Here is a 26,597-nt window from a genome sequence, read left to right as displayed (position 1 = left end):
TATTATATCATATTATTCAGAGGCCCAAACTGAACAAAAATATGCAATTTGGTGCAGATGCTGATATTTATATTAACAAAAAGTAAGATGAAATTCTGATAGCTTGTAATGTAATAAATTAGATCTTTATAAAAGTATAACAGACTACTGACATAAAATGCATATAACTAACATTAGTGAAACTCAAGCAACATACCAGTTTTACCAAATACAAAAAAGCCATGTTATGATCAGTTTAATGTATTAACATAGAAAACTTAGCACAGTAAATTAAATTCAATGAAATAATGGAAAGTAAAGAGGCATACTATTACTCACCCATGCAGTTCTTCATCATCATTAATCCACTCTCGTAGCCGGGGAAACAGTCGCATTGGAAACTGCCCAGTGTGTTCACACACGTGCCATGACCACAGACATCAGGAGAAATCTTGCACTCGTCAATATCTGTGAAAATTTACACACACACTCAGATCTTGTAGAGAAACACATTAAATGCTTTATCATTTTCAGCTGAATGCATGTACAGAAACTTAAAGGGTAGCGCAACATTCATCTGAAAATTATGTCACAAGAAAATATTCATATCCACCAGTTTATATCCTTGGGTCATATAAAGCAGCACTTCATTTTTTGAAGAATGCAACTCAGGAAAAACATTAAGAAATTTCTCCAGTCAAACTTTTCTGATGAAAATGATTGGCTTTTTGAGTCTTCACCGCCACTCAGTATCACCTGTGCAGTTTTGCTCATTGGTATCCAGTGCAAACCCACTGTCACAACGACATCTGAAGCTTCCAATGGTGTTCCGACATTTCCCGTGAATACAGATGCTTTGGAAAACTTTACACTCATTTATTTCTGACAAAGAGGGAATATCATAAACGTCATTATTTAAACAATATGAACTTTAAACAGCATTTATGAACTTTATAAGAACAGACATAACAGTGAGAGCTAAATACTCAAGAGCAAATATATTTATTTGACCTTTATAAACAGCTCTGCCGGTGAGCATGTTGCCTTTGTTGGCGAAGCCTGGTCCTCTTGGGCACAGAGCGTCAAACTGCCGTGTGCCAGGCTCAGGGCATAAGTCACAATCGTTGCCCCAGGCCAAACCCACCGTACAGCAACACATATCCATATGGAACCGTCCTGGCACCGGCTGCGTACACACGTCTTCATCGTAGGTTAGGAAACAGGGTTCTGAACGAACATCTGGAGAATAAATAGACTAAGAAACATTTCTTCCCAACATTTGGTGATGATTTTTTTAAATCACGGGACAGATAAAGCATAAATACTACACAATCACTAGTAGTTGCTGATGTATTTCTACTGCCGCCCAGTCCTTATTAACACGACACGAAGACATGTTTGAGATTAAACGGATCCTTCACTCAAAATTAAAAACTTATAATTTACTCACCCTCATTGTTGTCGTTCCAAAGCCATATGACTTTTGTTCATCTTTCTTTGGAACACAAATTAAGATACTTTTAACATTCTCCTCAATTGAAATGTATTCATGCAACCAAAATTTTCAAGCTTCAAAAACTTTATCAAGACACTGTAAAAGTAATCCATATGAATCAAATGGTTGAATAATTAAAATCTTCTGAAGTGACAGGGATGTTTTACATGATGAACAGATTTAATTTGGGCTTTTATTCACATATTAACATTGATAAACCTAGTGTAACCTTGGTTTCCTTTCGAGGGAACTCAACACTGCATCAAATGCTATAGTACCGCGTCTGAAGCACGTCTGAAGCACGTGTAAAACACGCCAATCTTGAAGGCAATACAAAATCAAGCCCCCCGCATATAAAAGGGTGTCTGCATTGGACGTCATCAGATTTTTTGTCTTCAGGAGAGCGTTGTTCGTATGCGCAAGTAAGACGAGAATCTGTTGGAGCACGTTCGACTCTCAAAGGGAGCTGGAGCTGCACTCATTGTGATGCATTTGCGGTAAGAGCTGTTGCTTGATTCTCTCTCGAAGGAAAGAATCCAGTGTTTGCACAGAGCGTGTTCAGCTCTCAAGGGAGTTGGTTGAGTTCATAGAGATGAATTTGTGGTAAGAAGCTCTGTTCTTGCTTGAGAATCTAGCATTTGCATGGAGCGTACTCGGCTCTCTAGGGAGGTGGATGCGCTCATTGCGATGCATTTGCGGCAAAAGTTTTTGTCCTTGCTTGATTCTCTCTCTCTCTCGGGACAGAATCTAGCGTTTGCACAGAGCACGTTTGGCTCTCGAGAGAGTCGGACGCACTCATATATCGATTAGGTTAAGGCGGTGTTATTTTTAATCCGCCTCCTCCGCTTCCCGCATACAAGTCTGTGAGACTTTTATTTTGACCTAGATCTCCACACTGGGGTGTCGAGATCATGGAGGAATCTTTATGCAAACTATTCGTGTGTGGAGGGGCTGTGGGAGGAGTAATCAGCAAGGATGCCTCGGTTATTAATTATAGCACTCCTCCAGTATTGGAGGAGGAGGCACGCTGGGCCGCTTATATCCCAAAAATAGACATTGAGTATCTTTATTCTTTTCCCAGGGTGCAGAGGTGATGAATGGCAATTACTTTGGGCAGGTCACATACCATACCAATTTGTCTCCCTCCCCAATTAATGGGGTATAAGTAGGGTGTTACGCTCCCCTGTGGAGGTCCAGCTAGCTGCTGTCCAAATTTCCTTCACAAAACTCCTTTAAATAGCACCCATGACGATGCTATGGCCCTGGTGGATTGGCCATTGGTATACCAGTGAGATAGCTTCGACTATCCAGTGTGACAACCTCTGCTAAAACAGCCTTCGTCCCTTCACTGGCTCCACAAAACACACAAATAATTTCTGATACAGTCATAAATCACATTTCTGTCTAGATAGATGCGCAGAGCGCGTACAGGACACAGGGCATGTAGCCTCTGACAGTCCACCGACGAGAACGGCGTACGATAGAAAGCAGATAGCTAGAAGGGTAAACATGCATAGGCACTAGGGTCTCTTGGTATAAATGCTTCATTCGGCAGTAAAGTGACCTCTAAGCTGTCCGCACTGACTTTGGTGCAGGATGGGTTGCTTGACAGTGTTGTTGTACGGATGAGCAGGCCGGAGCGCATTAAAGGGTTAGTTCACCCAAAAAATTGTATTCTGTCTGTAACTGCTCACCCTCATGTTGTTCCAACCCCGTAAGACTTTCGTTCATCTTCGGAACACAAATTAAGATATTTTTGATGAAATCTGAGCGCTGTCTCACTCCTCCATAGTATCCATCTATGTAATTTCATCTGCCAGCCCAGAAAAGTTAGTAAAGACATCGTTAAAATAGTACAAGTGACTACAGTGGCTCAACCATAAGTTTATCAAGCGACGAGAATACTTTTTGTGTGCAAAAAACGAAACAAAAATAACGACATAGAAGCCTATGAAGGAGTGAGCCAGCTCTCAGATTTCATCAAAAATATCTTAATTTAAGATAAATTAATTGAAACTTAATTGAGGATGAACGAAAGTCTTACGGGGTGCATGACAACATGAAGGAGAGTAATTACTGACAGAATTGTAATTTTTGGGTGAACTAACCCTTTAATGGTTTTCACTTAGAACGGTGTCGTTACACGGTGTTTATTTACACATAAATCTGACACAATTATTTGTTATTTTAACAAATAATCTTTAAAACTCACTCTGGGATCTATGGTCCCATCCCCCCAACTAGGGCAAGAACCATGACTACTATCAGATAAGATGGTTTTATTGCTGTTAAAAATGTGTTCATGTGGTCAAGACAGAGGCCATAGGAAAGATAGAAACAGCCCTTAAAACAGACTTTCCTGCATTTATTTATAGATTAATTAATCTATAAATGAACATGCACCCCAGAAAATTGTGTGAATGATTTACTGTTTTGAGTAGTGTCTTTTAATTCTATTATTTTTTTGATACTGTGTATTTTATGATCGAACCAATGGTCAATGTAACCTCACCTATACCATGTTTGGTCTCTTTAAATTGGTACTTTGAAGATCGAAATGATCGTGTATATATGTCGATAGCTGTGCAACATTAGTAGTAAAAGAATCTTTCATAGTTTCGTCTTCAGAAACCAATCCAGCTGCACATGCAAATGAGCACGCTTGAAACAAAGAGCCATAAATCTCCAACAGAGGAATTTTCCCGCTTGGAAATTCCACCTTTCCCTTTCGTTGTCACTCCGAGTTACGTCGGATGACGACGAATGGGGTTTCGCTTAGAAAGCCTATCATCTTCGAGTATATAAAAACGAGCCAATGACAATGAAATGCCATGGGTCTGCGGAATTTGCATAGCGTAACTCCGCCCCACCCTGGGGGTATATAAGGAAGTGCGCTGGCAACATGCAGATATGTTTTCGCTTCGGAGCCAAGTTCATCACTTCACTCCACAGCCAATTCTGAGTTATCATCTCTTTCTCTTCGAGACGAGCCTCTCTCCAAGTCTCTCTCCGAGCTCCGCGAGAGCTGGTACTTCGGCTGGCGGCCAGGGTGACCTGAGGGTGACGGTGTGGAACCAAGCGCCGACTATTCCACGCTCCACACCCCCCTCTACCTCCGTGCAACCCGCGAGTGTTCCGAATGTGACCGCGGCACAGTCCTCTGACTTGCCGCGGGTCTCATTCGGCGCTCCAGATGAAGATTCAATGTCGGTCGCGGCATCTCAAGGTGGGCAGGAGTCCTTGGGAAGTGAAGATTCGGCTGTGCTGCCGCCTTCGGGTGTGCCAGCATTGCCCGAGTCAGATCCCGAGCTGACGGCCATGCTTTCCCGGGCAGCCGCGGCCATTGGACTAGAGTGGTCCCCGCCACCTGGTCCGGTGCGCTCGCGGCTGGACGATTGGTTTTTGGGAGCGGCCGCTGACCCTCGTCGCCGCCCAACCCCAATGCCTTTCTTCCCGGACGTGCATGAGGAGGTCACGAGGTCCTGGAAGGCACCATTGTCTTCCCGTGATCGCTCGGCGACCTCCTCCGCCTTGCCTCCTCTCGATCAGGCGGCTGCCAAAGGGTACACTGGGGTTCCCCAGGTTGAACGCTCTGTTGCGATGCAACTGTGTCCTCAGAGTGCTTCTTCCCGTGGCGACCCAAAGCACCCCTCCAAAGCCTGTAGGTTCTCCTCCACCCTCGTGGCGAAGGCCTACAGAGCTGCGGGGCTGGCAGCCTCCTCACTGCATGCCATGGCGACACTCCAGGTCTACCAGGCCCAGATGTTGCGTGACATGCACGAGGGGAGGACTGACCCAGGGCTCTTCGATGAGCTGCGTGCCGCCACCGACCTTGCTCTCCGAGCGACGAAGGTGACCGCACGCTCCCTGGGTCAGGTGATGTCCACCTGTGTGGTCCAGGAGCGACACCTGTGGCTCAACCTGGCTGATATGCGGGAGGCCGAGCGGACCCGGTTCCTCGACACCCCCATATCCCAGGCTGGCCTCTTCGGCGGTGCAGTCGAGGACTTTGCCCAGCAGTTCTCGACTGCCCAGCCCCGCGCCCCGCTAAACGCCAGGCCAAGCGGCGCTCCTGAGGGTGGCTGCTCAGAGATGACCCCCAGTTCTGTGCAGGAGACGGTAGCAGGGCCGCTCCTTCCCCCGGTGGAGGGCCGGGGGAGAATCCTTGGTTTTCCCATTCCCGCTGCTCGTCCCACGACGGGCAGCACCCTAATGTGGTTAAAAACAGAACTGACTCACTCATCTCTGAGCACACAGAGTTCTCGGATGACAGCATGCGCCGCCCACGGGCCACGCCCCTCTCATCCCCCTCTGTCGCCAGTCCCCTGCCAGAGCACGCCCCCGTGGGACGCTGGTCCTCCCCTGGCCTCCTCGGGCAGGATGCGGCAAATGACCGCGCCCCCGCACAGGGCCGCTATGCCACCCTCGCCTGGGCCGGTCATTTTGCCTCGCTGCACCACCGAGGGTACGTCTGTGGTTCGCATGACCCCGCTAGCGCAGTTTCTGGGGGCCTGGCTAGAGCTCCCCAGACTGTCCCGCTGGGTCGCGAGAACCATCAGGCTCGGCTACGCGATTCAGTTCGCGCAGTCTCCTCCCCGCTTCAGGGGAGTCCGCTTTACTATGGTCGGTGGCAATGCCCCTGTCATGAGAGCGGAGGTCGCCACCCTACTGGCGAAGGGTGCGATCGAGACTGTCCCTCCAGCCGAAATGAGGTCCGGCTTCTACAGCCCCTACTTCATTGTACCGAAGAAATCCGGTGGGTTACGACCGATCCTGGACCTGCGCGTCTTGAACCGCTCCCTTCACAGGCTGCCGTTCAAGATGCTCACGGCCAATCGCCTTTTCGAATGCGTACGGCCACAGGATTGGTTTGCAGCGATCGACCTGAAGGACGCCTACTTCCATGTCTCCATTCTTTCTCGACACAGACCGTTTCTACAGTTTGCTTTCGAGGGGCAGGCATACCAGTACGCGGTTCTCCCTTTCGGGCTAGCCCTGTCTCCTCGCGTCTTCACGAAAGTCGTCGAGGCAGCCCTTGTTCCCCTACGAGAACACGGGGTTCGCATCCTGAACTATCTCGACGACTGGCTGATCCTAGCTCACTCTCGAGACCGGGTTTGCGAACACAGGGACCTTGTGCTCCGGCACCTAGCTCGTCTGGGCCTTCGGGTCAACTGGGAGAAGAGCAAACTCTGCCCCGTGCAGAGGATCTCTTTTCTCGGTATGGAGATCGACTCGGTCGCCATGTGCGCGCAGCTTACGAGCGAGCGCGCGCAGTCACTGCTGACTTGTCTTCGTCAGTTCGAGGACAAGAGTGCGGTCCCACTGAAACTCTTTCAGAGGCTCCTGGGGCATATGGCATCCGCAGCCGCAGTAACGCCGCTCGGATTGCTTCATATGAGACCGCTTCAGCTTTGGCTTTGCGATCGAGTCCCGAGGTGGGCATGGCAACACGGCACGCTCCGAGTCCCAGTGACTCCAGCCTGCCGTCAGACCTTCACCCCGTGGTCGAACCTCAAATTTCTACGGGCCGGAGTTCCCTTAGAACGAGCTTCCAGGCATGTTGTTGTATCAACAGATGCCTCCGCCACGGGTTGGGGTGCCATGTGCAATGGACATGCTGCCGCGGGCTCCTGGACAGGACCCCAGCATCTTTGGCATGTCAATTGCCTCGAGTTGCTGGCTGTACGCCTTGCCCTGCACCGCTTCCGGGCGTTGCTCAGGGGTCAACACGTACTAGTCCGGTCAGACAATACCGCCACAGTAGCGTACATCAACCGTCAAGGTGGTCTACGCTCCCGCCGTATGTCGCAACTCGCTCGCCACCTCCTCATATGGAGTCAGAAGCATCTGAGGTCGCTTCGAGCCATTTATATCCCAGGACACCTGAACCAGGCGGCCGACGAGCTGTCTCGAGTTCGGCCTCTCGCTGGAGAATGGCGACTCCATCCCCAGTCGGTCCAGCTGATTTGGGATCAGTTCGGGGACGCACAGGTAGATCTGTTTGCCTCCCGCGACTCGTCCCACTGCGACCTGTTTTATTCCCTGTCCGAGGGCACGCTCGGCACGGATGCACTGGCGCACAGCTGGCCGCGGGGCCTACGCAAGTATGCGTTTCCCCCAGTGAGCCTCCTTGCGCAGACTTTGCGCAAGATCAGGGAGGACGAGGAGCAGGTAATATTGGTTGCCCCGTATTGGCACAACCGCACCTGGTTCCCAGAACTAGTACTCCTCGCGACAGCACCTCCCTGGCCAATTCCTCTGAGGAAGGACCTGCTTTCTCAGGGACGGGGCACCCTTTGGCACCCTCGTCCCGATCTTTGGAACCTCCACGTGTGGCTCCTGGACGGGAGGAGGTAGGTTTGAGTACCCTACCACCAGCGGTGGTGGCTACCATCACTTCCGCTAGAGCATCGTCCACGAGACATGCCTATGCGTTGAAGTGGAACCTCTTCGTCAACTGGTGTTCTTCTAAACAGCAAGAACCCACGAAATGCCCGATCAGTGTCGTGCTTTCCTTCCTGCAAGACGGGTTGGAGCGAAGGCTGTCTCCCTGAAAGTGTATGTTGCCGCCATTGCCGCACATCACGATGCAGTTGAAGGTAAGTCTCTGGGGAAGCACGACCTGATCATCAGGTTCCTGAGAGGAGCGAGACTAAATCCTCCCCGCCCTCCTCTCGTTCCCTCTTGGGACCTCTCAGTGGTTTTAACTGCCCTGCAGAGTGCTACCTTTGAGCCTCTGCAATCAGTGGAGCTTAAGTTCCTGTCAATGAAGACAGCGCTCCTGGTTGCATTGGCCTCCATCAAGAGGGTAGGGGACCTGCAGGCATTTTCGGTTGACGAAGCGTGCCTGGAATTCGGGCCGGCTAACTCTCACGTGATCCTGAGACCCCGGCCTGGATATGTGCCCAAGGTTCCCACCACACCCTTTCGAGACCAGGTGGTGAACCTGCAAGCGCTGCCCTTGGAGGAGGCAGACCCAGCCTTGGCACTGCTCTTTCCAGTACGCGCCCTCCGTGCTTACGTAGACAGAACGCAGTGTTTCAGGACCTCAGACCAGCTCTTTGTCTGTCATGGTGGGAAGCTGAAGGGAAAGGCTCTCTCGAAGCAAAGGTTGTCTCACTGGATAGTGGACGCCATTGCTTTGGCTTACCAGCAGCAAGGTCGACCGTGCCCCCTTGGTGTGACGGCCCACTCCACCCGGAGTGTGGCATCCTCTTGGGCTCTAGCGCATGGCGCCTCGCTAACAGACATCTGCAGAGCTGCAGGCTGGGCGACACCTAACACATTCGCGAGATTCTACAATCTCCGAGTTGAGCCAGTTTCTTCTCATGTACTCGCTTCAACTAGCCGGTGCTAGATTCTGCTCAGGTGTCTTCGCTTGCTCGCCATTCCTCTCCACGGACGGGATACGTGCGATATTCTCCTCAGGTGAGCCTAATAAGCCCTGAGTCTCCTCCAGCACTGACGACGTCAACGCCAGAGTTATGCCACCGGCAGCTTTCACGCTTGGCTAGGTGCCTCCATGTGCATGGTTCCCCCTCCGGGCGACCCCCACATGTGTATTCCACTGTAAGCCTCTCTGAGCATGTGTCTTTCCCTTGGCAAGCCACCTTGCCACCCCTGGGGTTGAAATATTCCACCTGCGGCTGGACACCCCAGTGTTACTCCGTATGCAGCCCTTCGGGGTCATATGTGTATTCCAAGTCCCCCCCTTCGGGTTGGGCATGATTGCATATTTCCACTGAGATATGCTTCCCAGTGTACCTTGGTATTCCTGTGTTAAGTAGGAGTCCTTCGTCCGTGCCAGTCTCACGACAGGGAGCTCAGACTTACGCAGGGCACTGGAAGACAGTCGAGAGGTGGCGTGATTACACTGGGAACCCCATTCGTCGTCATCCGACGTAACTCGGAGTGACAACGAAAGGGAACGTCTCGGTTACGTATGTAACCCTCGTTCCCTGAGTAGGGAACGGAGACGTTACGTCTCCCTGCCACTTCCGCTGTACCGCTGGAACGCCTGAGTTCAGTCTCGGCTCCTCAGCGAAGACATATCTGCATGTTGCCAGCGCACTTCCTTATATACCCCCAGGGTGGGGCGGAGTTACGCTATGCAAATTCCGCAGACCCATGGCATTTCATTGCCATTGGCTCGTTTTTATATACTCGAAGATGATAGTAAAGGTGCAGTTTTCTTCTGAGTTGGAATGAATAAATTACAGTCTGACTCTGTTGGGAGAGTGAAGGCATAGCGGGCTGTGGTCAAGGCCTGTCGGCGCCCATGGGCTCTGGTGGGGGTCCCCACAGACATCAACCCGAAGAAGCAACAGAAGAAACCAGAAGAGGAAGAGAGAGGGTCACTGTGTATTTGTCTCTAATAAAGCCTGAGAAAAGTCCCACCTCTCCGGGTTGGCTTGACCAATGAGAACGTCATGGGGTTTCGCTTAGAAAGCCTAAGCGAAACCCCATTCGTCGTCATCCGACGTAACGTCTCCGTTCCCTACTCAGGGAACGAGGGTTACATACGTAACCGAGACGTTCTCATTGGTCAAGCCAACCCGGAGAGGTGGGACTTTTCTCAGGCTTTATTAGAGACAAATACACAGTGACCCTCTCTCTTCTTTTTCTGGTTTCTTCTGTTGCTTCTTCGGGTTGATGTCTGTGGGGACCCCCACCAGAGCCCATGGGCGCCGACAGGCCTTGACCACAGCCCGCTATGCCTTCACTCTCCCAACAGAGTCAGACTGTAATTTATTCATTCCAACTCAGAAGAAAACTGCACCTTTACTATCACTGAATGTAAAGTGAACCGACTTCCTCCCTTCTCCTGGTTGCTCTAGGTGGCTTCTCTGGCCCAAGGCCGGCAGACCACAATCTGCACTCCAGCCATGTGCTCATGGAGAGAAAGAGAACTTTCAACCAGAACAGAGTCAAACAAACCATTCGAGTTCATCACCATTTCTTTCTTCAATGTAGAAGAAATCTTTTGAAACTCATGGAACCATCAAAATCCTTCTTCAGGAACTTCACGAAATGCTTTCACTGCAAAGGCCATGCAAGTATACTGTGACGAGCAGGACGAGGCCGAGGGCTGTGAGAGAGCGGCGCGAGGCCGGTGTCGTGATTGCTGATGAGCAACACCTGCGCGACGCACCGGTCTCGTATCTCTCACGGAGGAGCGGAAGCATAAAGGAGGAGCGACGACAGTGGAGATCGAGAGAGGCCAGGCCTGGATTTTATTTGATGTTTATGTTTTATTTGATGTGACAGCAGTCGTCCGTGAAGGGCTGCTGTCTTTTACTTTCCTTTTGTATTTGTTTTGTTTTGGTATTAAAAGTTTGTTGAATGTTCGCCGGTTCCCGCCTCCTTCTTCCCATAACAACGAACCTCGTTACATATACATTTAATGAGGTGCTCTGAAAATAATAAGCTGATGGTTCTTTTCATAGTTAGATGAATCTATTCCATAGCTTCATTCCCTGTTTACGGTTTCATCCTGTCACTTTCTATTTTACATGTGCATGTGTGATTGTGCAAATGTGTATGTTTACTAGATTAGTTATGTTTGTGATTTAGTTAATAAAACTTGTGCACAATACGTATTTGGTTCTGATTCTCTGCTTGCAACAAAGTTTATCTTACGATTTAGATTTTGACTACAAGCTCTACTAGTACTGTACAGTAAGAAAGACATTTCCCTCGCCCGGAAATGAACATTTCTTAGAATTAATAAACAATTAACACTGAGTGTTCACGGGACGAACAGTTTGATTGATTGTAATATTAATTTTACTACATTACATTTATTCTATTAACTGATCCAAATATTCATAATTAATTATTACAAGTTATGAATGATTATTAATATTTATTTTGAGCTAATTTTCTACACGGCCGGTGTAGAAACTACACTGACGAATGGCCGGTTGGTTGGGGTCGCCTACTGGGTGCCCAGGGAAGCTGTAACCGATTATAATCCTGTGCAGCTGAGGTAAAACGAGAGGGCAGCTGGTGACGGCTGTGCCTCCCTGGGGGCAAAAGGCAATTAAAAGCTCTTTTTTCCTGAACTCACAGGAGGATTGCATGTTTTCTACCACTGATCCAAAAAGACCATTTAGGGACATAGGGAAATAGGTGCATCAAGAAACAACAGGCGATCCTTATTCATGGTTCTAGACAAGTTCAACTATAGATGTCTTTGCGCCAGAGTCCTGCACGGGTCCGATTTTGTAAATCCGCACCCGCCCGTACCCGCAGTGCTTAAAAGCGCATCCGACCCGTTTTCCGACAGCAGCACTAATTAAAATCCGCACCCGACCCGACCCGCTTAAAATAGAACCGACACCTGACCCCCACCCGAAATAAAATCAGTTTAACCAATCACATTATAGACACACACACTTACAAAAATGTTTATTGCCAGGTCATACAGAAGTTATTACACGACAATTAACATAAGGACAACTTCAGCCGAAGCTGTCAAAAGGCCGGTACATGAAGAACATGGCAAACGTTACCACAAAACTGAGTAGCTTTAACATTTTACCAATCGAACAGACGCGGCTACAACACTATATGCCACGCAATTTCGGCTAGCCTACATCTGACAATTTTGGGTTCAAACACACCACACATACTTAGTGTTGAATTTGAAAAATACTGTTCGATAGAAGTAGAACTGCTTGGTTTGTTACCACAGTTATCTGCGTGCTTCCTCTGCGATGAAGTTCCACATTTGCGGCTATCCAACACGAAAATGCATGCAGCAAATAAGCCTTTCACAATATTTTCTTCAGATAAGTTCAAATTTCTCCCACACACTGGACTTGATTTTTGATGACTATTGTCGACAACTTTACAATCTCCACTAGCTATTCTTTTCAACTCCACAGCATCCATCTCGACGACTGCAAGCAGATCGCACGCGCGGTTATGATGAATTTTTAAAAGTGAAAGTAGCCTAGGTAGCGTTATAGGGCGTGGTGCGTTGGCACAAATGTGATGTGGATTTTAAATTATTTTATCAACTTGAAATACAGGCATATTTTTGTAGATGTGTTCCTAAAAATATGCATATATTTTTACGTTTGCATGTGATTGTTTTAAACCCGTGTTTAGACCCGTGTTTCCCCCGTGTCTGACCCGATCCGCACCCGTATCCGACACAGTTGGATATTTTTCACCCGTTTGAGCAAAATTTGCGGGTGACCCATCGGGTCAATACCCGCGGGTACCCGAACCCGTGCAGGACTCTACTTTGCGCTGCATTCATCAGCCCATAGGGCCCACAGCCTGCTTAGTAGACCTTGCAGTTCTCATCACAAAATCAGCTGTGCATCTCACTCAGCTGCTTGAGCCTCATCCTCTTGCCCCATGACTAATTCAGGAAGAAGAGGGTCCGAACCAGGGCAACTCAGTTCCAAGTTCACCTGGAATGACTAACATCGCTTCTAGAACATTCACAAGTCAGAACGAAAGCAGTCCAAGCATGAGACTGGGTCCTGTAATGCCCCAATCCTAAACAGGTGGTACAAACGCGGTTCAAGTCTTTCCTTTCAATTTGATTGCCACAAGCATTTGTGCAAGACCACATTTTATGGCGCAAGCTTTAAGCAAAACTTAAAGCTGATTCGGTGGCAGGAAGAATACGGAGTACAGTCCTCCAGCAAGCTGAATATTCACAAGCTCAAGAGGGAAGGCCCGTTCACACCAAGAACGATAACTATAAAGATAACGGTAACACTTTACAATAAGGTTAATAAGTTAACAACCTTAGTTAACATGAACTAAGAATGAACAATACTTCTACATCTTAGTTAATATTAACTTCAACATTTACTAATACATTATTAGAGTCAAAGGTTGTATTCGTTAGCATTAGTTAATGCACCGTGAACTAACATGAACAAACAATGAACAGCTGGATTAATATTAACTAACATTAACAAAGATGAATAAATACTGTAACAAATGTATTGCTCATTGTTCGTTCATGTTAGTTAATACATTAACTAATATTAACTAATGAACCTTATTGTAAAGTTTTACCAAGATAACTATATTAGTGTCCACACCAGCAGACGATATCATTCTGTTTATTCTAAGCGCCTGCTTGTCTGACACTTTAAATGCTCGAGCTCGTTACAGCAGGATGGATTCTGATTGGCTGTCAATGTTTTTATCATTCTTTAGTAGGAGAAAATCTTTCTGAAAGTAATTCCACCGATATCGTTTCTCTGTGCCGTTCTCGTTATAGCTGTGGTGTGAACTCTGCTATTCTTTAATATTGAGAATGATTTTTAGAACTACAGTATATCTTTATCGTTATCTTTATAGTGATCGTCCTTGGTGTGTACAAGCCTTTAGTCTTGAGGAGCAAAGTTCTAAATGTGAATGGGCTGCTGTGTCATGGTATGTTACGCACATGGCCAAAGAGCCAGCAGCCAATTCACAGTGTGTTCAAGGAGATCTTCAAGAGCAGAGAGTGGTCTGTGTAATTAGTTCTGGAGCGCTAACAGGCTTGTATTTTGTTTGTATTTTGTAACTTTTTTTATTTGAAGATGAATGAAAGTCTTATGGACTTGAAACGATATGAGGGAGAGTAAATGTTGACAGAATTTTCACTTTTGTGTGAACTAACCATTTAATTCAATGATGACAAAATCATGCAGGCTACAAAAAAGCTTCAGCAGTGGCAGACGCCAGTGTTGATTTACAATAAAGTTATCTGAGTACTGGTTAAATGATTATAAAAGACTACTTATGGTTAAAGCACACAAGATCAGAAGGATTTCCAAAGATCCAGATCAGAAAACATATTTCAGGGCATTAAAGCCAAAGAAAGAGTGATGGAGTGATAGTGGCTATGGTGAATGACTATGACAAAGAGCTGAAGACAGCAGATACTCCAGCGTAACTCACCCACACAGAGACGTCCAGTGACATCCAGAGTGAGACTCTCTGGACACTGACATTTAAAGGAACCTCTAGTGTTCACACAGTGTCCATTATGACACACACCAGGAAACACCTCACACTCATTCACATCTACACAGAGAGAGAGAGCGACAGAAAAGTGCACTGTGATTAACTAGGTAAGCTTAAGACAAAAATCTGAGATTTTATAGTTTATGTGTCAGTCACTTCAACATGACATGGTCACCTTCACATGAAGCTCCTCTTGGTCGAGCAAATCCTTGTTCACATACAGGATCTGTGGACAAAAATAATAGCATTCATGAAATATCCAATATCCACAATCCATTATTTTCCTCTGAAAAGACATACAGGTTTTAAATTAATAAAAATACCAGTAAAAATGTTTAAAACATTTTCAAGTATTTAATATTTTTGCCAATAAATTATACTTTTAAAGTTTTTTTTAAACAAAAATGTGAATATTTTAAATCATATAATATAATGGGGTAATAAACTAATCAGGTTGAAATTAAAATAAACTTTTTTGAAAGAAATTCTTTTATTCAGCAAGGACACATTAAATTGATCAAAAGAGTAAAAAGATTTAATAAAAATTTTTAATTAACTTTATCTTATTCTATTTATCAAAGAACCTCGAAAAAATCTATTGCAGCTTCAACAAAAATATTAAACATGAACTGTTTAAATATTTATAATACACTGCTCAAAAAAATTAAAGGAACACTTTGAAAACACATCAGATCTCAATGGGGAAAAATATCATGCTGGATATCTATACTAATACGGACTGGGTAATGTGTTATGAACGAAAGGATGCCACATCGTTTGATGGAAATGAAAATGATCAACCTACAGAGGATTGAATTCAAAGACACCCTGGAAATCTAAGTGAAAAAATGATGCAGCAGGCTTGTCAATTTTGCTGAAATTTCATTGCAGCAACTCAAAATGGTACTCAGTAGTTTGTATGGCCCCCACGTGCTTGTATGCATGCCTGACAACGTCGGGACATGCTCCTAATGAGACGACGGATGGTGTCCTGGGGTATTTCCTCCCAGATCTGGACCAGCGCATCACTGAGCTCCTGGACAGTCTGAGGTGCAACCAGGTGATGTCAGATGGACCGAAACACAATGTCCCAGAGGTGTTCTATTGGATGTAGGTCAGGTGAGCGTGGTGGCCCTTCAATGGTATCATTCCTTCATCCTCCAGGAACTGCCTGCATGCTCTCGCCACATGAGGCCGGGGATTGTTGTGCACCAGGAGGAACCCAGGACCCACTGCACCAGCATAGGGTCTGACAATGGATCCAAGGATTTCATCCCGATACCTAATGGCAGTCAGGGTGCCTTTGTCTAGCCTGCAGAGGTCTATGCGTCCCTCCATGGATATGCCTCCCCAGACCATCACTGACCCAGCACCAAACCGGTCATGCTGAACGATGTTACAGGCAGCATAACATTCTCCACGGCTTCTCCAGACCCTTTCCTGTCTGTCACGTGCTCAGGGTGAACCTGCTCTCATTTGTGAAAACCACAGGGCACCAGTGGCGGACCTGCCAATTCTGGTGTTCAATGGGAAATGCCAATCGAGCTCCCTGGTGCTGGGCAGTGAGCACAGGGCCCACTAGAGGACGTCGGGCCCTCAGGCCACCCTCATGAAGTCTGTTTCTGATTGTTTGGTCAGAGACATTCACACCAGTGGCCTGCTGGAGGTCATTTTGTAGGGCTCTGGCAGTGCTCATCATGTTCCTCCTCGCACAAAGGAGCAGATACCGGTCCTGCTGATGGGTTAAGGACCTTCTACGGCCCTGTCCAGCTCTCCTAGAGTAGCTGTCTGTCTTCCTGGAATCTCCTCCATGCTCTTGAGACTGTGCTGGGAGACACAGCAAACCTTCTGGCAATGGCACGTATTGATGAGCCATCCTGAAGGAGCTGGACTGCCTGCGCAACCTCTGTAGGGTCCAGGTATCGCCTCATGCTACCAGTAGTGACACTGACCCTAGCCAAATGCAAAACTGGTGAAAAACAGTCCGAAAAGATGAGTAGGGAAAAAATGTCAGTGGCCTCCACCTGTAAAACCATTCCTGTTTTGGGGGTTGTCTCACTGTTCTAGTTCCCATCTAGTGCACCTGCTGTTAATGTCATTAACACTAAAGCAGCTGAAGCTGATTACCAACCCCCTCTGTTACTTAACTGACCAGATCAATATCCCAGGAGTTTAACTGACTTGATCCTATTCTCTGATTAAAAAGTGTTCCCTTTATTTTTTTGAGCAGTGTAATTAGAAATATTTCTTGAGCACCACATCACCATATTAGAATGATGTCTTTGTTGCTATTTTCATTTTTATTACATTTTAAAAACAGAAAAAAAAAATAGACTACAAGAAACGTCTCGGTTACATATGTAACGGAGATGTAGTCGACGTGTTGACTGATTGGGATCACGCTAGGGAGCCTGTCATCTTCGAGTATTGTAAAAACGAGCCAATGCACATTGGCGTGCATGAATCGCATCACACGCCCCACATGCGGGTATAAATACGGAAGTGGATGCACACACCGGTTGTTTTTCGCTGAGGAGCTGAGTGGATCCTGGTCAGCAGTGGACCAGCAATAGTGGCGACGGGACTACGTCTCCATTCCCTCCTTCAGGGAACGAGGGTTACATATGTAACAGAGACATTCCCTTTCAGTTCGGGCACGTTCTACGTAGTCGACGAGTCGACTGATTGGGATCCCTATTAAAATGCCACTAGTGCTGCCACCTTCCAGTGCCTAGACAAAAGCCTCCTGATCTTCCGCACATACGAATATGACAGGGCTTAGGCCAGGAAAGTCACTGATGTTCCACAGGACCACAGGAAAGCGTACTTTTCGTTGGAAGGTCTACGCTGCGGAAGCCACATCCTGCCCGAAGGAGGTAACATGTGGAGAACACATATAGACTGAGCGAACTTAGCGGGCAGTACAACATATAGCATGTCACTGAGGTGGCTCCAGCCAATAACAGGGGGGAGACGCAACCAGTCAGTGACTGCAGAGCAGGCTTTGCCAAGGGAAGACACGGGCTCGCCACAGGGAGTCAACCCGTGGAAGAATACACATATGGGATCACCGTAGGGATCACAACATATGGACCCCACCTAACACACGTTTCACAAGCATACAAATGATAGGTCTAGTATCGGGTTTAGTATATCAATCACGTGGTATTGTCATTTCGATACAAGCATCGGTACAGTGTGCGATACAATAGTGCTTTGAAAACTGAGTCGGAGCTCCGGTATCAACCGTCCCATCACTACTAAAAATATCGATTCACTGCTATAGGAGAGGAAGAATTTTTCACTTTTTCCAGAACGAGTCCGATACCGATACTTTCATTTTTGGTACTTGCCAATACAGATACCATATAACCGATACCTGTATTTTCACTGCATTTTTATTTTTAAATATTGGTAGGGAAACCAAAAGAATATAAATCATATTAGTTGGCTTAATTTGTTCAAATAAATATTTCCTTCAGTTATTTTCATGCTTAATTAAGCCTGCTAAAATGCATTGAATGAACTTTACTTTCACTCTTCATTTTATTGCTCTATCATATTTTATCTTTCATTTAATAGCACATCACATATTTAGAGCAGCTCCAGCAGGGCTCAGTGCTGAGGATTGGGTCAGTGGTACAAATGTTAATGTGAATTTAAAACATTATTAAAGACAAGTAAGCAGTCAGTAAAAAAATAAGAACAAATAATCAAATTACACACAGAGTTTTTCGGGTAGATCTAACGGGTACAGAAATTTGAATATAGTTATAAAATGTGAAAAAACACTGCATATTCATTACTGAATAAATTAAATATAGATGGATCTTTTTGTAAAGTTACAAAAGGTAGCCTATTTAGCCAAGAGCAGTGAGTAATGTATTTGTCCTTTGTTTGAATAGCATTAAAACACAGCAGCAGGTTTATAAGACTGCTGCCCCATTAAGACCGAACGCACGGACCCCATTTAAATATACTGTCTATGTTCACTTTCGTCAGTAAAAGCAAGAGACGTGAAAGACAATTCAATTCAGTATTCGTGCGCTGAGATGCTGGTTTTCGTGGCGCGTGCTTTGGATGTTTGCGTTCATGGAACTTCTTGAATTGCACACGTCCTGTAATAATGTAGGGAACCACTCGTTATACATACAATAGGTAACAGTTCATGTTTTACTTACATTTATGATTTAGTTTTAATCCAAATAACATTGGCTGAGTGAACGATCAGCAATCAAGAGCATTCAACAGAAGTGCTCTCTCTCTCTCTCTCTCTCTCTCTCTCTCTCTCTCTCTCTCTCTCTCTCTCGTCAGTTAACGTTAATAAGCTACATGCCTCGTTTTACTTTCTTTGCCATTGACATCAGACTGAACTACAAACTTTCCACTGATGTCTGTTTAAAGGGATGCGCTCGACCAGCTCAGCTCGCGCACCATAGCTATGTGTTACTATATTTCGTTTAATATTCCACTAATAAGATCCATTTACTTCATAGACAGCCTTCTTTTTTATCCCCTTTATACTCTCTATTGTCAGTGTTCCTTTGTCTGGACACAAGTGTACAAACGTTGCCTGGTATCGGTATTGGAGCATTTTTACGAGTACGAGTACATGAACTCAGTATCAGGCCCAAGCGGAAGCGACAAAAAATTCTGTATTATGAATTTTTAAGGCCAGACAAGTAATTTGGTGAGGTAAATTGTTAAAGAAAGACTACACGCCAACGCGCATCCCTACAGACTAAACACGTAATATGCATGTGCACGCCGTCAGTGTTTTCACAGATTCGCGTTTTTGAAGTTTATGCAGAGATGATTAAGTTTTTAAAATATTTTCAAGGCTTGCACCTTGGAACCTGTTTCAAGGTTTGCGTTCTCGAGCCACCAAACACTGTTGTTGTGTGAATGAGCGGCCGGAGCACATTAAGGGTTTTCTGTTAGAGCGGTGTCGTGCCCCTAAGTTAATAACTAATGATCTTTGCAACGGAAGTGAATCAATCAAAACTAACTTTAGCTGGACAATAACTTTATTCTAGAGTTGCTGAAAAGCCAAACAATCTCTGTTACTTTAATTTCCTATTATCTCTATAAAGCTGCTTTGAAACTATCTACAACATTGTTAAAAGCGCTATATATATGAAGGTGACTACTATATCTTTGATCAAATAAATGCAGCCTTTTTAAACATAACCTTTTTAAAAAATCATAAAAAAGTACAGTACAAGAACTCAGTACAAGTAAGCAGCACAGTGTTTTCATACCGGTTTGACATGGTTCACATGGGCTTCCCCAGGCCGCTCCCAGCGTGGCACAGCACTGTGACCTCAGTGTAGCTCCATTAATGTTCACTTCACAGCGGCCGTCCTGGAGGGTTAACCAGCACGTGCCCTTCAGACTGTCTGTGGGAATAAACCTCCATCAGCACAATCAAAATACTCACACAATAACAGACAAGAAAAATAACACAGTAGGCAGGCTTTTTTAATATATAGAAAAACATTTAAACAACTTAAAATACATTTCTTTTAAATTTGACCCCCCAACCCCCCCACCCCCAACATATGTGAATCATGAAATTAAAATCACTTGAGTTGTGTGTGCGCATGATTTAACATGTACATTTACCAACACATAAAAGTCCAGTGGAGTCCAGTTTACTTCCTAGTGAGCACTCGCAGGAGAAAGAGCCTGCACTGTTCTTACAGACTCCATTAACACACGGTCCGCTCGCACACTCATTCACGTCTGGGGAACAGAACACTGATAGTTTTGTCAATCTGAAAGGTTAAAGGGGATCTATTATGAAACATTCACTTCTAAATAGTTTTTGAACATAATTATGTGTCTGCAGTGTGTGTACACAACCACCCTATAGTGATAAAAATCCATCCACTCCATTTGTTATTTTCCCCATCAATCTGAAACAGTGGCTGTGCCCCAATTCAGAGGCTGTATCCTTCAAAGGCCACAAAAGGTCGGAACGAGAGTTGTTTAATGGGACGGTCTAGCCTACGGAGGACTGTTCTTGTCGCCCAGCATCTGTGACAGCTGCCGTTGATGAGTGACTAACGTTTGTACTACTTTTTTGAAAGTTATTTTAAACTGTCCGAAACCAAAGCAGGGTTCACAAACTGTCTAAATATGTTCACCACTGTCCATTTCGGTTTATAATATAGAGTATAAGCTATATTTAATCGCATCTTAGTAATATATGTCAACATTTGAACTGCTTTAAAGTTTTTTTTTTTTTTTTTTTACATTAGTATCATTAGATACTTGAGTTAGTTGAAACCCAATGCTTACATTTACTAGTGTATGCTAGCCTGTATGATTGCTAGCCTTCAACGCAATCGGCCTCTGAATTGGGACGCAGCAAGTGTCTCAAAAAGAGCCATTCAGGAATGTGCTCCAATGTGCCGTCTCATTGCACACGTGACACGACTGGCACAGAATCTGCCATATTAGCTTAGCTCCGCCCCTCAGTGATCTGAACACAGTCCGCCATGTTTATCTCCCCGCCAGAGCATTTAACAGCAGCATTCACGTAATGTTGTATTCTTATTAAAGCTACTAAAGTTATTCAATCAAGGGCAGTGAATGATTTTCAGTTTTTTGGTGTTTTTCTTTGATTCATAATAACAGCATTCAGTGAGGAAAATAAGTATTTGAACACCCTGCTATTTTGCAAGTTCTCCCACTTAGAAATCATGGAGGGGTCTGAAATTGTCATCGTAGGTGCATGTCCACTGTGAGAGACATAATCTAAAAATAAATAAATACAGACATCACAATGTATGATTTTTTAACTATTTATTTGTATGATACAGCTGCAAATAAGTATTTGAACACCTGAGAAAATCAATGTTAATATTTGGTACAGTAGCCTTTCTTTGCAATTACAGAGGTCAAACGTTTCCTGTAGTTTTTCACCAGGTTTGCACACACTGCAGGAGGGATTTTGGCCCACTCCTCCACACAGATCTTCTCTAGATCAGTCAGGTTTCTGGGCTGTCGCTGAGAAACACGGAGTTTGAGCTCCCTCCAAAGATTCTCTATTGGGTTTAGGTCTGGAGACTGGCTAGGCCACGCCAGAACCTTGATATGCTTCTTACAGAGCCACTCCTTGGTTATCCTGGCTGTGTGCTTTGGGTCATTGTCATGTTGGAAGACCCAGCCTCGACTCATCTTCAATGCTCTAACTGAGGGAAGGAGGTTGTTCCCCAAAATCTCGCAATACATGGCCCCGGTCATCCTCTCCTTAATACAGTGCAGTCGCCCTGTCCCATGTGCAGAAAAACACCCCCAAAGCATGATGCTACCACCCCCATGCTTCACAGTAGGGATGGTGTTCTTGGGATGGTACTCATCATTCTTCTTCCTCCAAACACGTTTAGTGGAATTATGACCAAAAAGTTCTATTTTGGTCTCATCTGACCACATGACTTTCTCCCATGACTCCTCTGGATCATCCAAATGGTCATTGGCAAACTTAAGACGGGCCTTGACATGTGCTGGTTTAAGCAGGGGAACCTTCCGTGACCAGCTCCTCCCGTGTAGTTCTGGGCTGATTTCTCACCTTTCTTAGGATCATTGAGACCCCACGAGGTGAGATCTTGCATGGAGCCCCAGTCCGAGGGAGATTGACAGTCATGTTTAGCTTCTTCCATTTTCTAATGATTGCTCCAACAGTGGACCTTTTTTCACCAAGCTGCTTGGCAATTTCCCCGTAGCCCTTTCCAGCCTTGTGGAGGTGTACAATTTTGTCTCTAGTGTCTTTGGACAGCTCTTTGGTCTTGGCCATGTTAGTAGTTGGATTCTTACTGATTGTATGGGGTGGACAGGTGTCTTTATGCAGCTAACGACCTCAAACAGGTGCATCTAATTTAGGATAATAAATGGAGTGGAGGTGGACATTTTAAAGGCAGACTAACAGGTCTTTGAGGGTCAGAATTCTAGCTGATAGACAGGTGTTCAAATACTTATTTGCAGCTGTATCATACAAATAAATAGTTAAAAAATCATATATTGTGATTTCTGGATTTTTTTTTTTAGATTATGTCTCTCACAGTGGACATGCACCTACGATGACAATTTCAGACCCCTCCATGATTTCCAAGTGGGAGAACTGGCAAAATAGCAGGGTGTTCAAATACTTATTTTCCTCACTGTATATATCAGTAAGTACTGTATATTACGCTGCTTTAATACACAGATCTAATATACACATGTGATTTCTTTACTTGCTGTTTATGTGAACTTTGTGTGTTTTTGACATATTCTTGTGTGTATTCGATCGTTTAAGCGCAATAAGACGGAAAGAGAGCTTAGTTTAATACTCACGGGACACTCCGTCTGACATCCAGCTTTCTGTGCGTGTGATTCAGATGTGTGCACTCAGAAAACCATATATCAGAGGTTTAGACTGATATGATTTTAAAACGCATGCAGATAATAAACTTTCATGATGATGAAGAACTGCAATGTCACATGAGCGATAGAGATGATAATCAGACCCAAACAGATGTTTTAGTTTTTGGCAGAGATGCGAGGCACGAGCTGTACAGGCTCCGCCCTCTTCTGGAAAGGGTGCGGGAAGCAGCAGCTCATTTGCATTTAAAGATACATGCACAAAAAAAGCGTGTTTTTCCTTCCACTCATGGGCATTTGCAACATGGTATAATACATGATCTGTGGGGTATTCTTGTAAAAAGGGGCATAATAGGTCCTCTTTAAATTATCTGACTGATGTGAGGAAAGTTTTCTATGTGAATATATGTTAAGATGTAATGTATTCCTGTGATCAAAGCTGAATTTTCAGCATCATTACTCCAGTCTTCAGAAATCATTCTAATATGATGATTTGCTGCTCAAGAAACATTTCTGATTTTTATCAATGTTGAAAACAGTTGAGCTGCTTCATATTTTTGTGAAAACCGTAATAGACTACCATTCAAAAGCTGGAGTTAAAGGGATAGTTCACTTTGAAATTAATTTTTGATATGTTTTAGCTTACCTCAAGAGCATCCAAGATGTAGGTGTCTTTGTTTCCGCAGTAGTTTCAATTTTAATATTTTTAGGTCAAACCGTTCTTGTCTGTCAGTCATATAATGCAGGTCTATGGTCACTGGCTCAAAACACAAGCACAGAGTCCAAATTAAAACAACTCCCCATCGTCCAAATGAAACAATTCCCCATCATAAGTACACATTGATGGCCTAAGACACGAAACGAGCGGTTTGTGTGAGAAAACGAACAGTATTTATATCGTTGTTATCGCTTGAAAACAGCACACGTCCAAATGATCTGACGGCGCGGGCGGGTATAGATATATACATAGATGTCGCCTTGGCTACTGCAGTTCATTGGAACGAAACCGTAGCCAAGCGACATCTAGTGCATATATCTATACCCGCCAACTGGCGGGTATAGATGTATACACTAGATGTCGCCTTCGCTACTGCAGTTCATTGGAACGAAACCGTAGCCAAGGCGACATCTATGTATATATCTATACCCGCCCGCGCCGTCAGATCATTTGGACGTGTGCTGTTTTCAAGCGATAACAACGATATAAATACTGTTCGTTTTCTCACACAAACCGCTCGTTTCGTGTCTTAGGCCATCAATGTGTACTTATGATGGGGAATTGTTTCATTTGGACGATGGGGAGTTGTTTTAATTTGGACTCTGTGCTTGTGTTTTGAGCCAGTGACCATAGACCTGCATTATATGACTGACAGACAAGAACGGTTTGACCTAAAAATATTAAAATTGAAACTACTGCGGAAACAAAGACACCTACATCTTGGATGCTCTTGAGGTAAGCTAAAACATATCAAAAAATAATTTCAAAGTGAACTATCCCTTTAAGTTTTTTTTAAATAAAATAATGAATACTTTTATTCAGCAAGGATTCATTACATTGATCAAAAGTGACAGTAAGCGTGTATTAATGTTGCAAAAGTGTAATGCCTAGTTTTGATTATTGTTCTTGCCATCATGTTTATTGTTTCCCTGGTGTAACCTCTGGTGGCGAGTTTCATGTTTATTTTAAGTCATGTCAAGCCTATAGTTTGTATTTAGTTTGTTCAATAAAACTGCATTTGGGTTCACTACAACTTGCTTCAGTGGACTACGTTACAAAAAGATTTCAAATTTATGTTGTTCTTTTCAAGGTTTCCACAAAAATATGAAGCAGCAGAACTTTTCAACATTGATAATAAATCAGAAATGTTTCATCATATTAGAGTGATTTCTGAATGATCATGTGACACTGAAGACTGGAGTAATGATGCTGAAAATTCAGCTTTGATCACATGAATAAATTACATATAGAAGTAGAAGAATAGAAGTTATCAGAACAGTATTTAAATTTGTAATAATTGTTCACTATATTACTGTTTTTACTGTATTTTTTATCAAATAAATGCAGCCTTAGTGAGAAGAAGAGACTTCTTTCAGAAATAAAAAAAAAACTGTGCACCGCTGATCTATTTCACCAGACATGTCAGGGCATGTAAGGCATGTCTGATTTTGGGTTTAATACTGTAAACACCTGCCTCTGGAATTTACAGCATGTTTCTACATACATAGGGAACTGAAATGAAAGAACTGATGCGACAGAAGAGCCTAAGAGTAACTGACCCTCGCAGGTCTCGGTGTCGAGTCTGAAGGAGTATCCGGCCGGGCAGGTGCAGCTGTAGCTCCCGGGAACATTACGGCACAGGCCGTGATCGCACAGGAGACGGTTCACCACACATTCATCGATATCTGCAAACACATACGGCAAACCCTGAGAGGAGGATGCTGGGTCACCACACACATCACATAACATTTGACTACTGTAATTCCACATCATATAGCCTCTCTTATTATTATTTTTACACTGTACAGCAATATTCCTTCAGGAAACAACTATAGTGTTGTCAATTTACATCCTTAAATTGATATTCAAAATGGAAAAACTGAATGAATTCAATGGTGACTGCTGAATGTTATCTCCACAGGTGTGAGTTGAGTAGTGCGCTGTCAGAACTCATCTGTGCATATTACAGGTCAACTGACCCAGACAGTTTCTGCCAGACTGGTCACTTTCATAGCCGCTGTTGCAGACGCAGCGGAAACTTCCTCTGAGATTCTCACACACTCCATTAGGGCAGATATCAGGATCCAGAGCACACTCATTAATGTCTGCCTCACAAAGAAACACAAAATGTTATTAAGTTTAACATTCATTTAAAAGGTTACAAAAATATATATATATTTTTTTATTTCAGTTTTAGTTTGTTTGGGTTACAATTTATTTTAAGGTGTCTTTGTCACACTGTAATTATATATTTAAGTACTGAGTAATATTAAGTAACTTCATGTACTTACTGCAGTGTTAGATTAGGGTTTGGTTGAGTGTTAGTTGCATGTAATTATGCATACTTTTGTTGTTATTACTATTGTAACTACATGTAACAATGACACTGTAAAGTAAAGTGTGACCTTTGTTTGTTTAGTTTGGCTACTATGACTTTCGGCAACTACAATTACAGTCCAGACTGTAAAACGATGTAAAAGTTACGTAGTTAATTCCAGGATAAAACATGAAGCATGACATCAGAATTACCTTTGCCATCAGCAGAAAATCCAGCACCACTCGAACACAAGGCCTGAAACTCAACTAGAACAGCAAGAGAACACATGACAGCAGTGAACAATACCTCATATCTGTGTGAAAAGATATCATGCTTTACAGATTTTCTTTAATCAGACTAACACTTATGAATGCATTAGCTCGAAAAAACTGTAACTAACTACCAGTTAGCAACCCCCCCCCCCCCCCCCTCCTCAAAACAACTCACATATTTATTACAGGAAAATAAAAGCAGCTACAAGACAATTGACAGGAACATAGATCATAATCTTTATTAAATATTAAAGTAAAAAAGACATGTTTGGGAGACACTGATGGAATACATGCTAGACAGAAAACAGAACAATGTAATAATCAAGCAGAGCTGGTCTTAGTGGTGGTTCATTTCCATATGTTCCTAATTCTGGCTCGGTTCTCCTCCCAAAACTCTCCCACCATTAAGAGAAACAGCATGAAAATAAACAGCCGGAAGGGAAGAAATAAGAACCATGTTAA

At 44.4% G+C, this 26,597-nt stretch overlaps 1 protein-coding gene across 1 annotated transcript in view; it reads right to left on the bottom strand.

The window, feature by feature from the left end:
- The window catches only part of fbn2a (fibrillin 2a), a gene marked incomplete at its 5' end in the record, with an annotated part of 146,402 nt that overhangs the window by 76,099 nt on the left and 43,706 nt on the right, over nt 1-26,597 (bottom strand). The window contains 10 exons of the mRNA XM_084401099.1: nt 319-447; nt 736-861; nt 991-1,218; nt 14,396-14,521; nt 14,637-14,687; nt 19,723-19,860; nt 20,087-20,206; nt 25,106-25,231; nt 25,526-25,651; nt 26,076-26,129. Coding sequence (XP_084257225.1) covers nt 319-447; nt 736-861; nt 991-1,218; nt 14,396-14,521; nt 14,637-14,687; nt 19,723-19,860; nt 20,087-20,206; nt 25,106-25,231; nt 25,526-25,651; nt 26,076-26,129 — 1,224 coding nt within the window. The remainder of the gene's footprint in view (nt 1-318; nt 448-735; nt 862-990; nt 1,219-14,395; nt 14,522-14,636; nt 14,688-19,722; nt 19,861-20,086; nt 20,207-25,105; nt 25,232-25,525; nt 25,652-26,075; nt 26,130-26,597) is intronic.

This window comes from Rutilus rutilus (genome assembly GCF_951802725.1).
Source record: "Rutilus rutilus genome assembly, chromosome: 25".
Taxonomy (NCBI): domain Eukaryota; kingdom Metazoa; phylum Chordata; class Actinopteri; order Cypriniformes; family Leuciscidae; genus Rutilus; species Rutilus rutilus.
This window is presented reverse-complemented; position numbering and strand designations above follow the sequence as displayed.